The 17,004-nt window shown below is 42.4% G+C and overlaps 1 protein-coding gene across 2 annotated transcripts; it reads right to left on the reverse strand.

Moving 5' to 3' along the window:
- Positions 1-73: 73 nt before the first annotated feature.
- Positions 74-16,336, reverse strand: LOC115197954 (ras-related protein Rab-5C). 2 transcript variants are annotated; one of them, XM_029759631.1, is made up of 7 exons: positions 16,186-16,336; positions 8,073-8,109; positions 4,872-5,236; positions 3,193-3,344; positions 2,811-2,933; positions 2,482-2,575; positions 74-1,561 (listed from the first exon to the last, which is right to left on the reverse strand). In XM_029759631.1, the coding sequence occupies exons 3-7, from the start codon at positions 5,035-5,037 to the stop codon at positions 1,437-1,439; spliced, it is 660 nt and encodes a 219-aa protein (XP_029615491.1). In that variant the 5' UTR covers positions 5,038-5,236; positions 8,073-8,109; positions 16,186-16,336; the 3' UTR covers positions 74-1,436. The 2 variants fall into 2 exon arrangements, with proteins under 2 accessions (XP_029615491.1, XP_029615483.1); XM_029759623.1 differs by lacking the exon at positions 8,073-8,109.
- Between the last annotated feature and the right edge of the window lie 668 nt (positions 16,337-17,004).

Below are 17,004 nucleotides of genomic sequence, written 5' to 3' on the forward strand. Positions count from 1 at the left end.
ATTTTTCACTGTTAGATTTCACCTCAAATACCCATTGTCATACAACAAATGAGAAGACAGGCAGACAATGAGATACCTTCCCCCTTATTTATTGGTAAAATGACAGTTGTTTTGCTTTGTTTACCCCGGCGCCCCATCTCACAGCAGTGATAGCTGCAGGTACTGTTGTGCTAGTCATTGATGTCAGAGGAATCCCGCCCCGATAGGACAAAGTAATTTTTTTTTACAGAAAATCAAAAGAACGTCTGATATCACAAGAGGTGACAGAAGCAGTGCACCCAATACCAGAGACTCTTCAGAAACCAAAGAATTGTACACAAATACAAAAAAAATACATCTTTACATGACAAAAATAATTGAGGATGACAAAGCATTATGTTGAGATTGGGAAGGTATTGTATTGACAGTAACTACTGATTGGTTACATGTTTGAAGAAAATAATTATACAAATAATAGCGACATGTTTTCAATACACAATTGTGATTTTGGTCAGGAAAACAAATCTTGCTTTATCCTTTTCGTCATTGTATGTGAATGATTCAAAAACATTACATTAATGCTAAAAATGACTTACTGGTGACAATGATGTTAATGCACTATGTATATTGCCTGGGTATCATAGATTAATGATCGGAAAACCTTAGGTGGTCTAGTCTTTGAAATCATACTGTTTAACGTGTGCCAAAAATAAGTCAACAATAATAATAACAATGTAATAGTTCAGTTAAATCTACACAACTGCTATATCTGGAAGGAAACAACTGTTCTCATAACTCCTTTTTTGGGGTTGAGGAGTTGAACGCTCTCCCTTCTCTTGCCCCAAGGGTGACGATCGGGAACAAGGGAAAATGAAACCGTGAGAATTGCTACATTCACCCACCACCAAACTAAAACAGGGTTAGAAGTGACAGAAGACATACGTTGAAATACTGTAGCATTATGGTAAAGAAAGACGAGAGCGAGAGAGAGAGAGAAAGGAGAGGGCCAAAGAGCCTGTTCATTATTCCTCCCAGTTGCGTTTGATTTATTTCTTACAGAAATACAGTGAAACAAAAAAAGAACAGAGCTCTGTTAAGTGCGATTGGAAAGGATTGATCTTTTTTTCCCTCCCTAAGTGGGGTTGTTGTTTTTTTGCCTGGGTGATGTCAGATGTCCATTGTTTGGTTGGTTGGAGATAAATGGGTTGTTATGTCCTCGGGCAAGTTAAAACAGTTGTAGGTCGTCATGTTGGTCATAATTGTGTCATTTGTCTTATCATTGGAACCTTGGAGTTGTGTGTTGACAGCTGATTGGCCTGTGAGCTGGTTTGCTTATCAGTTGATCGGTGCATGGTGGTTGGTCAGACCGTCAGTTGGTTTGACCGTGGGATGTGTTTGTCAGCTGGTCTGATCAGTTGGTTGATACTGCAGGTTGGTTGGTGTGTCGGTCCAGTTGGTTAGTTCCCACCACAGCACTTGCTACCACCAGCCTGTGGGGCGGCTTCCTGCAGGTCCACTCCTGCCCGACCACCGGCCCGGCCACCGGCTCCACCCGCTGGCTCGTTCTTAGGAAGCTTCTTGGCTACAGGAGAAGGACAGAAATGCACAGTGAGTAGGAAGCCTTTATGGTTTCTACACATTTCATTTGTTCTGGGAAGAAATGTACACTGAATACACAAAACATTTTGAACACCTGCTCTTTCCATGACAGACTGACCAGGTGAATCCATGTGAAAGCTATGATCCCTTATTGATGTCAATTGTTAAATCCTCTTCAAATCAGTGTAGATGAAGAGGAGGAGACAGGTTAAAGAAGGATTTTTAAGCCTTGAGACAGTTGAGACTTGGCTTGTGTATATGTGGCATTCAGAGGGTGAATGGGCAAGACAAAAGATTTAAGTTCCTTTGAACAGAGTATGGTAGTAGGTGCCAGGCGCACCGGTTTGTGTAAAGAACTGCAACGCTGCTGGGTTTCTCACGCTCAACAGTTTCCCGTGTGTATAAACAATGGTCCACCACCCAAAGGACATCCAGCCAGCCAACTTGATACAACTGTGGGAAGCATTGGAGTCAACATGGGCCAGCATCTTTGTGAAATGCTTTCGACACCTTGTAGAGTCAATGCCCCAACGAATTGAGGCTGTTCTGAGGGCAAAGTGGGGTGCAACTCAATATTAGGAAGGTGTTTCTAACTAAGCAATAAGTCACCAGGGGGTGTGGTATATGGCCAATAAACTACGGCTAAGGGCTTTTCTTAGGCACGATGCATCGCAACGTGCCTGGATACAGCCCTTAGCCGTGGTATATTGGCTATATACCACAAACCCTGAGGTGCCTTATTGCTATTATAAACTGGTTACCAACATAATTAGAGCAGTAAAAATAAATGTTTTGTCATACCCGTGGTATACGGTCTGATATACCACGGCTGTCAGCCAATCAGCATTCAGGGCTCAAATCACCCAGTTTATAAATGCACATACAATATTGTGGTACACGTACCTATGGCCATAAAGATCTCATTGACGTTCATGGCCGTCTTGGCTGAAGTCTCCATGAAGAGCAAACTGTTGTCATCTGCGTATGCTTGTGCTTCCTACAAAAAAAACAAAAACAAATGGAGGACAGAGATCTTTAGAGCCCCATCAAACATATCGATACAATCAGTAATAACCCAAAGCTTTGAGAGTTCGTGAGCATTCTTGAATAGCAACAGAAACTATACAAATGACATTTCTAGGACATTCCCCTGTTTAAACAAACTTATCATTGACATTTTCCACTAATAGTCCAGTGGGAGCAGCATCTAATTGTTAGGAGTTCCTCAGTACCTGGAAGTCCACAGCTCTTTTGTTGGCCAGGTCAGCTTTGTTCCCTGCCAGTGCAATAACGATGTTAGGGCTGGCTTGTCGTTGGAGCTCCTTCACCCAGTTCTTTGCACGTGTGAATGTATCCTGCACAGGAAACAGAACATTCTTAACATCATAAAAACATTTGTGATTTAATGAAACACATGACAAAGGCAGATTCTCACAATGGATGTTTGTTTTTCACACAAGAGCTCTATGATACATCTACAGAAGTGTCAGTTACGAGAGCAAAGGCCTGTCCTTTGTTGAGGGTTTGAATAAATCAACCTCGGCTAAAAATCACTGCCGAGTGCTGACAACACTCAGGGACCAGTTCCACACGTGACCAGCAGCTGTCACTCACTGTGTTGGTGATGTCATAGACCACGATGGCAGCCTGCGCTCCTCTGTAGTACATAGGGGCCAGGCTGTGATACCGTTCCTGCCCTGCAGTGTCCCAGATCTCAAACTTAACTGTTGTGTCATCCAAGCAGACGGTCTGTGTGAGGAAGGCAGCTGGAGGGGTGTAGAGACAAATCATAGACTTAGTTTCAGGCTCTATTTTTATTTTGAAGTCGGCAAATGCCCTACACATAGAAAAGAAGTGTACATTTTACTTTGCCTGTGCATTTCCTCACAGCGGAGTAATACACAGTTTCTGTTTTCTTCCTTAGATAGTGTCATAGGGGGTAGAGTTGTCCCTATTTGACATGGCTGAGTTAAACTAGCACAAGGCAAACATAACCCCAACAGCCAAGGCCATGAGGCAGTTAAGAGGAAACATGAACAGTGGCTTAATGAGAACTCGTGAAGCTACGAAGACAGCGCTGAGGAGAATTGGGAGCCTTCCAACATTAGAGAGAGGAGGAAGGGACAATATGTAAATACACAAGATCGAATCACAGAGCACTAAGCACCGGGTAAAAGGTTACTGCGAGAAATGTAGTGAGAGTAAAAAAAAGTGATGAAAGAGAGAACAAAAGATGTGGCTGTCTACTGGCTAATCCATGGAACATAAAGATAATGCTAATTCAGCCCGTTGTGTCACACGGCTGAGGGAAATGTACAGCAGCACTCAGAGGAAGCCTGCTCCATACTAAAAGCTCGGTGACCTTTGACCAGACAGCTGACAACAGGTTTTAAAATGTTTTAAAAATGCTGACTCGTCCTAAGGCTTTGGCTAGTGTAAGCACCAAGCATCCTGTCTCTCCAGCCTCACCCTGCTGTGGCTGCATGATGTGACTCTGTAATTTATTTATCTATACAAAGGGTAATGCATAAATCATGAAGAAAGCAATCTAGCTAATAAACCACTAAATCATCATGGAAATTCCCAACACCTGTGTGTAGGTTTGAAACACTAGGTGTAGCTGAAAATAAATAGTTACTCATTAGTCATTACCCAACTTTTGCAGTGGAATTCTTTGAATGTTAAAACCAGAAACTTGAGCCATCAAGTACTGGCTTCCAGATGCGTAGATATTAGAGCAGTCCCAGGACAGGAAATCCCATTGTTGACCGACCTCCTTTCTGTTTTAAGAGCCCACAGAGAGAGACCCCCTTCTCGCTGCTCCACTCCGGCTAGCAAGTCAATACATACCTTTTAGGCAGATGACAAGTACCTCTTTCTCGCACTTATCTACTTTCAGTTTTGGTTTGAACATTCTCTATAAGGCTTTCTGTGGCCGGGAGTAAGGACCTCCCCACTCCTTGTGGCATATTTAAAAAGTGGCAGTCAGAGGCTTGGCTGCTCATGCAAGAGTCAGGTGATCAGCTGCCAAGAAAGATCTGGTTCTGTAGCTCAAGGTCTACTCCTGACCTGGCCTTGACAACAGCTAGGGTAAGGGCTGCTAGCTAGCAGGAACAAGGCATTCTAAGTGGTCTTCCTTCACAGTCTACTACACATTCACACTTCAATTCTATTTGATCTTTATAACATGATACTGACTCAACACAAGGACAGCTGTAAAGCAACACAAAACACTAAGCATGACTAAGACACAGAAGAATGACAATCCCAATGCCAACGGCGTGCCTACTCACCTCCGATGGTGCTCTCCTGGTACTCGTGGAACTGGCCCTTGACGAAGCGCAGCACCAAGCTGGACTTGCCCACCGCTGACTCTCCCAGCAGCACCAGCTTGAACTGGCAGATCTTGTTGTTGGCCGCCGCGCCGTTGGTCCGTGCTGGTCCTCCTCGACCTGCCATGCTGCCGAGCAGAGAGCTTCACCGGGGTAAGAGGCTCTTGGTGGAGGATGAGGCTGCCTTGAGCGGAGGACTGGGGCTCTGAAGCTGAGCAGGGACTGGAGCCGAGACAGGGCCAGGCGAGGGTGGGCTAAGCTGGGTCAGGTGAGTCTAGGCCAGGCAGTGAGGGGGCCGGAGGAAGAGGGGACTTCACCTGTGGGAGCTGGAAGAAAGAACCGACAGTAATAATATCACTAGTAGGCAGCCAGTGTGACAGGAATAGTTTACTAAAGTTGAGTGCCTTCAGAAAGTATTTATTCCCATTTTTGTGTTGTATTACAGCCTGAATTCAACATGGATTAAATCGTTTGTTTTCAACCATCTACACACAATACCCCATAATGACAAAGTGAAAATATGCTTAGAAATGTTGCTCATTTATTGAAACTTAAATCATGAAATCTAAGTATTCATACCCCTGAGTCAATACTTTGTAGAAGCACCTTTGGCAGTGATTAAAGCAGTGAGTTTTTCTATGTACGTTTTCCACACCTGGTTGTGCAACATTTGCCCATTATTCTTTTTCAAAATTCTTCAAGCTCTGTCAAATTGGTTGTTCATCATTGCAAGACAGCCATTTTTAAAGTGTCTTGCCATACATTTTCAAGTAGATTTAAGTCAAAACTCGGCCACTCAAGAACATTCACTGTCTTCTTGGTAAGCAACTCCAGTGTAGATTTGGACTTGTGTTTTAGGTTATTGTCCTGCTGAAAGGTAAATTCATCTCCTTGTGTCAGCAGACAACCAGGTTTTCGTCTAGGATTTTGCCTGTGCTTAGCTCCATTTTCTTTATTTTTCATCCTGAAAGGACTGGAGGATTTTAACAATTACAAGCATACCCATAACATGATGTAGCCTCCACTATGCTTGAAAATATGGAGTGTGGTACTCTGTCTTGTATTGTATTTGCCCCAAACATAACATTTTGTATTCAGAATAAAAAGTGAAAATGCTTTGCCACATTTTTTTGCAGTATTACTTTTGTCTTGTTTTGTCTTGTTGCAAACAGGATGTACGTTTTGGAATATTTTTACTCTGTACAGGCTTCCTTCTATTCACTCTGTCAATTACGTTAGTATTGTGGAGTAACTACAATGTTGTTGATCCATCCTCAGTTGTCTCCCATCACAGCCATTAAATTCTGTTTTAAAGTTACCATTGGCCTCAGGGTGAAATCCCAGAGCGGTTTCCTTCCTCTCCGGCAACCGAGTTAGGTAGGTCGCCTGTATTTTACTAGTGACTGGGTGTATTGATACACCATTCAAAGTGTAATTAATAACTTCACCATGCTCAAAGGGATAATCAATGACAGTTCTTTTTTTTACCCATCTACCAATACCTTCTTTGCAAGGCATTGTAAAGGGACCTTACAGATACTTGTATGTGTGGGGTACAGAGATGAGGTAGTCATTCAAACATCAGGTTAAACACTATTATTGCACACAGAGTGAGTCCATGCAACTTATTATGTGACTTGTTAAGCACATTTTTACTCCTGAACTTATTTAGGTTTGCCATAACAAAAAGGGTTGAATATTTATTGATCCATGACATTTTAATTAACTTCTACAATTTCTAAAACATAATTCCACATTGACATTATGGGGTATTGGGTTTAAGCCAGTCACAAAAAAATATAAATGCAATAATTTTTTAATTCAGGCTGTAAAACAAGGAGGTGTGAGTACTTTCTGAAGGCACTTTATATACAGGTTATAATACAGTTGCAGCCAAATATGTCCAGAAACTGGGTCTCCATTGAAGGTTGCAGGTCTTCAAGCAGGACAGCGGCCCCTGGGCTCCCAAATGGCGCAGCGGTCTACAGCACTGCATCTCAGTGCTAGCAACATCACTACAGGCCCTGGTTCGATTCCAGGCTGTATCACAACCGGCGGTAATTGGGAGTCCCATAGGTCGGCGCACAATTGGCCCAGCGCTGTTAGGGTTTAGCCGGGGTAGGCCGTCATTATAAATAAGAATTTGACTTGCCTAGTTAAATAAAAGGTTAAATACATTTTGTTTTTAAAGATCAAAAAGCACCCAGGATACTCTTATAGTCTTGCCTAAATCAATGAGAAAAGTGTTGACTGCAAAGAGTCAATGGTGTCATACCAAGTTGGCTACTCCCGCAAGTGTCTGGTATAAGCTAACCTACTTTCATGTTCCAGTGTAGTGAGTCCTTTGTATCTTAACCCTTGACTGGGCTTATTATTCAGGTTCAAACAAACCTTTAAAAATGGTCCTGATGTGCATCACTTACTCATTAAATCCCCAAAATGCCTCAAATCAATGCCTAGCAGACTAATTGCTCCAGTTCAGTGTTGTAAATCAATAATGTTCTGATAAACACTATTGGTCGAGGAACATCTCAGTGCTTCTAAACACCACCATGGTTTGACAAGAAAACTACTGTAAACCCACATTGTGGTCTGGACGTCTGTTTGAATGAAGCAAGGGCTGGACAGGGAGATACGCCCTGTCATATTCTCTCGTAATTATATTTACTTTAGACTCAGTCAAATACAGCAGTGAAGGAAATGTCCTGGGGTCCCGTCTAAAGCAACATTTAGATATGCAGATTGGGTCATGATGAGTATGACCACAATTAACATTCACAATCATGACGCTTGAATGCCAAATTGAACAGTCCCCCCCACCCCTCTGTCTAGACACATTAGCCTAAAGCCGAGTTCAACTGTGTTCACATCCAACCCAATGCAATCTGTGTGTGTGTGTGTGTGTGTGTTCTCAGAGACCACAGAGCTAAGGACCACAGTGAAAATACAGAACAGGAACTGACTGAGCTGCTTGCCCCCAAGGACTCCTGTTTCTGTGTTACAATCCACCTTGGGCCTGCACACATCCATCTTAACTTAGATAGGTCCACGTTAGTCACATGATGTGCAGATTGTCATCTTATGGTTGGGCCAGTGTACTCAGAGTCCAAGTGTTGTTCTTTACATTGACTGAGGAATATGACTACAGTAAGAAAAACTTACATCTTCCACAGCGCTACTTTACACGGTCAGTCAGCTTCTGCTTGGTGAAAGGGACAGGAAACGGAATTAATATCAAAGCAGGAAGTGAACATTGCAGAAGGACTATGTAGCACAGACAGACACAGTTGGCCCTTTATACTAAACCATTAACTGTTAGGACAACCAGCCTAGGTTAGCCTACAATGCTAAAATCCATAATTAAGTGTGAAACATCACAACGTCACAAAATAGGTCTACATGACACTACAACAGTGTATAGGTTTATACTACAGGCCTGTCTTTCAACAGTGAGTGCATTCAAAGATTGAAAGAACACACTTGACTAGAGGGGGGGGGGGGGGGGAATGTGTCGTTTTCTGCAATTCTTCACAGTCATGGGGGTGATTAATAAATTGCAATTTTAAAGCAAATTTTCTACAGTTCTACACATTTGCCATAGCTTATGCCATGTTCTTACACCATCTGAGTGACTCAAACAAAACTAAATCAATGAGGGTCCCATGGCATCTTCAGTTTATTTTTCCCCCACAATTCTCGTTTTCTTCATCTTTAATTTTTTTTAAAACCAACAGGTTTTCGTTTTGCAGTCTCTTTATTATTATTTTAAATTATAAATTGGACGTTTTAATTGCACAACAATACTTAAGGACATCTACATTTCTTAAATGCAAGTGTGCACCAGCAAGAGACGGTTGTTTGGTTAGCAACGTTTCTGTAGCGCTCATGTGATTGGCCATTTGTTTTGTATACTCTGCACTGGATTGATGCAAATAATCATGAAAATCATTCTCCCAGGTAGGCATAGGCTACTTTGTAGTTAACATTTAATTGACAATGTTTTTGGGGAAGCCATCTCTACCAGAAGACTTATCATTAGCGTCTTCGCTACACAAAGTGGAGACATATGCGCGCACACCACACAGTTTCAGAAAGTTGCAGGAAAATACAAAATCACTGATGCATTTAGTTCATGTCTTATGATTAACTTGGGCAAATTAATACATTTTCTAATAAGTTCAATAGATTTTTTTTGAATATTGTTGAATTCTGTTTTATTGTCTGGATTCCGTGATTCCGTCCGCAACGTGGATTTGATAGGGTCCTGGTTAAGGAGCGAGAGAGAGAGAGAGAGAGGTAGGCCAGCCAGAGTAGGGCTGCTGTGGGCGCTCAGTCTTTCCCAGGCCAGGCCAGGGCCTAATCTTCTGCATGTGACAGAAGATCACACTGTGTTGGTACCACACACTGGCCTGAGAGGGTCAGCCCAGCACAGAGCAGAAGGTACAGCACGGTAGCACACCAAAGGCCTAGACTACTGCCACATACACACCATCCGATGGATTCCTAGACGCACCACCTCGAGAGTGTGGAGAGAAATAGCTGCATGTTCATTGGGTCAACATGTAATTCCCCTACGTGCTAATATGATGAAGCTGAGGTGCAAACAAGAGAAAAAGTTGGAACCAAGCTAACATAGACCAAGACTGTGGAACTAAGCCCAATGTCTTTGTGTTTCTGAGAAGAACGTAGAAACATCCTGGTATTTCTTCTAATCAAGCTCCCGAGTGGCGCAGCGGTGTAAGGCACTGCATCTCAGTGCAAGACGCGTCACTGCAGTCCCTGGTTCGAATCCAGGCTGCATCACATCCGGCCTTGATTGGGAGTCCCATAGGGCGGCGCACAATTGGCCCAACGTCGTCTGGGTTTGGCCGGGGTAGGCCGTCATTGTAAATAAGAATTTGTTCTGACCTGACTTGCCTAGTTAAATAAAGGGTGACTAAAAGAAAATTAAAAGCTAGCCTAAACAGTCACTTCTGTCAAACGTTTTGAGGCACTTTTTACACAACACGTTTACCCTTACCAGTATGTCTACCATTCTAAAGCAAAACAACAGGTGTGACTGCTCTCCAACCCTGATAGCCTACTACACACACTACGGAAATGAAGAGGTCAGCATGCCTCACTGCCCCAGGACAAGGCTCCATAGCCAAGGACAGGGAGAAGAGGGGAGGGAGGCTGGGGGATTCCCAGCCTGAGATGAGGGCTTCAGAAACAGAGTGAGAGAACATTTAACCTAGGCTAATCATATGAGGCCATTTTGTATATTAGTGTCAGTAACACTGATGTTAACACTCAATATAATATAAAAACACTGAGGACAAATAACTGAATCTGATCCGCATCAAAAGCCCTGTGTTCAATCCACCGTTCTAAACCAAACCAGTGGACTTAGGCCTAAGAGTTTAGGACATGGTTATTGAACAGTATGGTGAACAGGGCGGCACACAACTGGCCCAGCGTCGTCCGGGTTTGGCCAGGGTAGGCCGTCATTGGCCGCCATTAACTGACTTGCCTAGTTAAATAAATAAAAAATACAAATGATCCTTGGTAATATGATTGACTGATTGCTAGAGGGCTGCAGTGGCTGGCCCAACACTCACACTCGCTCACTCCTGTTCTGAGAGTCACTCAGAGCAGCATCCTGCATCTAAGCAGCCCTCTGCTGGCATGTTTAATGGGCTCTGGAGATCGCCACACACACTGAAGTGGGTCAGAGAGATGGAGGGGAGAGAGACTGGGTCAAAGAGAGAGTAGGCGAGAGGGATGGAGAGAGAAAGGTAGGGAGAGATGGTGAAATATTCATACAGCCTCCTGTGGGCTTTGCTGCCAGCTTGATATCCAAGCACTTAGTAAAACACAGCCACTGAGAATGGGTTGCGCCACACACACACACACACACACACACACACACACAAATATTGCATGCATTGCCCTCATGATTCAATCAACAGTTTCTCACTCACATGCATGGGGTAGATTTTAAACGCTGTACAAGACAATGCACGCACAGATATAGCAAATGAAGAAGCCACATTCATGATGGACACGCTGACCAAACCGACTCCGCGTGTGCACATTGGTGTCGTCTATCCCCACCAGGCGCGTTCATGCAGGTTCAAATACCAAAACCAACTATATTCATTTGGGGTCAGGTCAAAACACACATGAAACATTCATGGACATTTAGCTAGCTAGCTTGCTGGTGCTAGATAATTGGTCCTGGGAGATAAACATTGGGTTGTTATTTTACCTGAAATACACATGGCCCTTTTTTATTTGCTGGATCTTTGACCCATTTGGAGTCACAAAATGATGCGTTCTCTACTCCGACGATTAATCCACAGATAAAAAAAAAAAAAGGGAAACCTAGCTCGTTTTTAGTTAAATTCTTTTATTAATATCTCCTTGTTCAGAGTCTTCCTTTTTCTTCTTCTTCTGTGGATTTTACATGGTGGTTGGCAACCAACTTTAGATGGGAGGTAGATGGGAGAGGCGGGACTTGCAGCGCGCCAAGCGTCTAAAACAGAACCGAGTTCTATTAGCGCCTGGCTACGCAGACGCACGTTTACGCACGCAGGCGCTTTGAATTAAACGGTTGAATAAATGTACACATTCATGTCATTCAACGTGGTCAGTTTTGTCAGAATGTTAGTAAGTCCGGACAAGATTGTGGCGGAAATTCTCAGTAACTTCAGTTTCTATTTAACATGACCAGTGAAATCAGTTACCGTCACCTTGTGGGTTTCCTCTTATACTTGACATCCCAAACATTACACACACACACACACCACACACCACACACACGAGATGACTAGTCCACCCACCTGGCCTTAAGTTGGCTAACATTTGAAGTACCCACTCTCACATTTAGCCATGAAGCCCATCTGCTATGCCCCACACTACTCTTAACTAGGGCCGGGACCCTACCACTATCGCGATACTCGTTAGTATCGTGGCAACGAATCAAAACACAAAGTGGATTTTAACTTTAGGAAAATAGCCATAATGTTGGAAACAAACATTTTATGTTGTCATCCAGAGTCAGATTTATTTTCCAAGCTATAGCACACAATATTTTACACGCAGCAGGTTTTCAAAGGACCAAAGATTTAGATCTGCTTCGCGTTTTCATTTTTTGGACATTGAAAACATATCCTGGTATCGTCCCGGCCCTATTCTTAACCTCACAGCCAACCCCATATTGACCACAACTAGCCTAAAGGTATACTTCAGTCACAGCCCCACTGTGCTCTGCTGTCAGGTACAACTTAGCCTGGGTGCCAGTCAGTTTCTGCTCATTGCCGAACATTGCCGAAAGGCTTGACAATGACTTTGGAGTAGGCAAAAGCACAAACAGATCTGGAATCAGGCTAGGTAAAACTCCTAGGCCAGTGTTCATGGTAATCAGCAAGGGGTGGAATGGGTGGTGATCAGAAAGAGTAACTGATGCTACTGGACTGGGTAGAATGAAACAACTGACCTTTATTTAACTAGGCAAGTCAGTTAAGAACAAATTCTTATTGTCAACGACGGAACAGTGGGTTAACTACTCGGGGATTTGATCTTGCAACCTTTCGGTTACTAGTCCAACGCTCTAACCACTAGGCTACCTATTGTAAGCACTGCTAACAATACACATTCCCAATAGGCCTATGAGCTGTGTGTTCCCAAAGGACAATTCAAACAGACTCCCACTCCTAGACTCCAGTTGAAACATCAGCTAGCCCATTTCCTGGCACAGCCATTATCTACAGAGGTGTCAGCGGGTGACCGTGTCAACGTGCAGTCATCATCAATACCATGGAATTAGTGGTGTGACACGCTGTCAGGCAGGCAGACTTCATTTAACCAGTTACCTAGGAATAAGTGGTGACATGACAACGGGTTCTCTGAACTCCAAGGGTGGAGGGACCAGAGGAATTAGATGTAACGGGGAGGGAGGGTGGAGCCAGCAGCAGCCATATCAGCCTGCATCCTGCTATTAGCTTGGCTTTCATCTGAAGTATAAAAAGGGTTGGGCCTGGATGGGAAACCGTCAGGGAGGATAAAGCTATAGACTGAAAGAGAAAGCGAGGCACCCCAATCGAGTAGCACAGTGGACTATTACAATATGTATGCAAGAGAAACTATAGCCTTATGACTAAGGGATGGGTCAATTGGAAGAGGAAAGGAATGGTGACTAAGGCTGAGAAAAGACAGGCAGTTTTTTTCATTCATTGGTATTTTGACCAATCAGATCAGCTCTAACAATGATCTGATGTGAAAAGATCTGATGTGATTGGTCAAAAGACCAATGAGTGAAAAAAAAATATCTGAATTGGGCTGCCTGTCTAAACACAGCCTTAATCTTTGGGAATGCAAACAGGATGCACATCACTAGCAAATGGGGGAAGGCAAGGGGGAAAATCATTTCCTTCTCTTTCTGGCTCCCTCTGTGTGTGAAACATGACAGCCAAGCAAAAGCCTGTGCAATACAATTCTACTCCATGACGATAATGTTGGCCTCTCACGTTAAAAGGGAAATATAGCCAACAAGTTGTGGAAAAAGACAACAGTTTCAGAGTTAATTGAAAATAACGCCATTGTTGATTAAGCCTAGATACTTTTTTCAGGAATTGTCTCTTGAACCATATGGTCCATTTATTAGAATCTCGTGGACAATATGGACACAGATTTTTTTTAAATAATAATAAAAAAGAATACTAATATGTATAATTAAAGTATAAATTAACAAACTTACTAGGTAATCTATTACCAAAAATTACCAAAGATTCAGGTGACGGTTTTAAATTACCGGTAGCTTTGCAACCCTAAGCGAGATAAAAAGCATCTGTTTTTGCATAGGCCTACTAGGCTAAACCCCAACCCATTCAGTTTGAGCATGGGGCTAGTGTGAGAGATAAGAACCCCAGACAGGGCCTCAGCTGCAGAGATAAAGGGTCAGGGTGGGGTTAGTGGGTGTGTCATCTGGCTGCAAGGAAGCACACACTTAATTATTAATGACTCAAACTTAAAGAAATCATTTCCCTTTTTTTAAGGCCTAAATCGTTGTGGTTTAATCAATAGGGGGCATACATTGATCTTGTAAGTCTCAAACAAGTCTGGTAGCAAACTGACCAGTAACCCACTCTGCACATAGAACTCTCCAGCTTGGGTAATAGAAAAAAAATGTCACACCTACAGGATATCTTCAGTCTTTTGAGGAGTCATCAGAATGACCCGTTGTGAATGGGCATGCTTCTCCTCCTACACACCCGATTCATTCATTCCTCCATCGACTCCAAAGCATTACAACCTTTCTGACCACACTAACGCATACCAATTACGCTTACTTTGGATTGAACATTGAAAAGTGTTTGGTCTCACGCAGATGTATGTTATTTTACTCGCCATTCTGTCAGGAATATTTGGAAATATCATAGAAACTTTCTTAACTAGCCTTACAACACCAAATCAAACAAACATTTTATGCCACCTAGTAATATTGCCTTTTATATAACGTTTGCCTGTGTCAAAATGTGTCACCACTCTCTAAGGACAAGGTCCACACCATAACATGGCAGCAGCTTAGGCAAGTTATTAAAAATACCTTCTCTAGTCCTGTTATTGAGCTATAACACACCAACGAGTTTCCAATGTGGATTTACCCTGGTGTTTTCCCAAAAGACTCAAGCCCAGTCCACTTTCCAGCTTGCATTTACATAACAATGTCTAAAATGTGAAATTTAACAGCTTCTCACAAAGCAACTGTCTTGAATGATGCAGAGGTTGTTGACTCTGCTTGCCCCAAGTCTTAGTGTCTCATTCCTGATAGAAACTCAATTACACTACAGCTTACATTAAAGTGGCACTTCAGTCTCCTTTCCCCCCATTTAGCAAATGATTTACTTAACAAAAGGTACATCTCAAGACGAGTTGGTTATTTGAATCAGCTCTATAGTGCAAAGGCAAAAACCAAAACGTGCACCCAACTCTGCTCTAAGGTATGCAATGACTGACATGAGGAAAACAGACGATGCACTACCCAATTCCATAGTTGCACCTTGTACATTCTACTATTACAACTTTCAGGGGTAAGTAGAAAGCTGAACTGAGTTCTGGGGGACTCCAGTGCCCACCCCCCTGCCATAGATGACCTGCAGTAAAGGTGAAGGAGTGAACAAGGGTACAGGACTGATGAGACATAGTAAGTTATGAGGGACACCAGAGACCAGAGAAAAGGAGGCATGCATTCATACAAAAGTAACATGACACAGACTCACAACGAGGGCTACATCAGACAACTGACCTACCTGTACCACCATTGACACACCACGTAGAAAACAAAACTGCAACTCAGCAATGACGGCATTCAAAATGATGAGCCTAATTAGAGACAGCCATGAACTTTGAACTCCAATTATGCAAAATATGTTTTGAGACCTAGCTAAGTAAACGATTATAATCAGTGGCAAGATAACAACGTAAAAGACCTGGTGACATGTGGGTTACTGCAAGATGGAATGTATTCGTGATCATTACCAGGCAGAAACCATAAATAGCTATTAAGTTGGTGGGTTTCAAACTTCCTCATACCATCGGTCATCATCGCTGATACCAATGGCAATGAACTAAGATACTCTGTTGAAAGCTTGAAATCAACACATGAAAGGTTTATCATATTGATTGGACCAAAAGGAAAATCTACTAGCTATATAGTTAGTTAGCTGTCAGTTAAAGGCTGACTAGCTATCAAATACAAACACAAATCTAACACATGACATTTCTGTAATTTAGCTAGCTAGCCCACCAAGTTACAGTAACTAGCTAGCTTTTTTAAAGCCATCATTTTTTAAAAATTGTTATATAATGTCAATAAGAGCTGAAGTTGAGTAGTTAGTTAGCTGAGCAGACAACGAAAAAAATATGTCTACTGTAAATTAACGTTACTGCTAGTAAAAACAAAATAGGACGACACTGACGAAAGCTAGCTAACGCTAACTAACTTGGCTAAGTTTATGATGACATCGCAAAGAAAAGACGGGGTAAATCAAACATCTAAAGATAAATAACTATTTGGTCAAATTATGAACAAAGCTTTTTATTGTTTGCTAACTAGTTACCTCATTAGCTATCTGGACAAGTAATCAGTCCCATTTATCATATCAATCTGACAGTCGTTAGCTAGCGACGTATCTCTGGCTAGGTAACTAGCAAACGTTAGTTTACAGTCTGGTTGGTTGAGCATAATTTGACAGTGGAAATCTGAACCAAAATAGTATAGTTTACAGCTTACCGTTAAAGGCAAAAGTCAAACATGCGTTCCCTTTTCTTCGGATACTCTCACTTTCCACAATTTCGACTTTGACGACTTTTCTCTCTATCACAGCTCACTACGACTGCTCAACACATAGGCCCCGGCCTTCACTTCTGCTTAGAGCTTTTTTCCGGGATCCTCCCACTTCCTGAAGGTGTGGCTTCCCTCTGATTGTGTCGTTGGGAACTTGGGAACTGTAGTTTACTAAATCAATGAACACAAATTTGGTCAGGGCTGATTATTTAGGAGTAGTCTCCGTAGACAGACTTGTTGGCTCCCACAATGTGTCAATACTACTGATTTTGCTTATGATCGGGTTTACGAGACTAATTTAGGAGTGGCAAGCAGTGGCACTCCTCAGCGCAATATAAAAACCGCATCCGAGATTTTTTTTAATATATAAAAAAAACATCCAACTAGCGTTTACACAAGCAGCCGTTCTGATATTTTGTACACTAATTTGTATTTTAACCAATCACATCAGATATTTTAACATCAGATCTTTTTCAGAGCTGATCTTTTTGGTCAACAGAAACACCCTTGGCAATCAACTACTCAGATTCGGTCCCATAGTTTTTCAAATGTATTTCATAAAATATTTACAGTTTGCTTTATATGTATCACCATCTGGTGGCGCTAAAGACCATGATATTTGCCATCACCTGACATCAGTTCAGATCTAAATGTTGTTCATTAAAGTAAACTCACTGACCCAAACGTGTGTTTGGGCATGTTGTGGGCATCAAATGCAGAAGCCCCAGTATTTTAGGGTGGGTTTATCTAAAGGCATAAGTCTAT

The sequence above is a fragment of the Salmo trutta genome, chromosome 1 (assembly GCF_901001165.1).
Source record: "Salmo trutta chromosome 1, fSalTru1.1, whole genome shotgun sequence".
NCBI lineage: Eukaryota > Metazoa > Chordata > Actinopteri > Salmoniformes > Salmonidae > Salmo > Salmo trutta.

Bases quoted from the DNA above. Each gene is read 5' to 3' on its own strand.
- LOC115197954 (XM_029759623.1), bottom strand. From the start codon at position 5,037: ATGGCAGGTCGAGGAGGACCAGCACGGACCAACGGCGCGGCGGCCAAC. The intron at 3,345-4,871 runs GTGAGTAGGCAC...ACACCCCTCCAG, and splicing joins CCAGGAGAGCACCATCGGAG to CTGCCTTCCTCACACAGACC. The intron at 1,562-2,481 runs GTACGTGTACCA...CTTCTCCTGTAG, and splicing joins TGAGATCTTTATGGCCATAG to CCAAGAAGCTTCCTAAGAAC.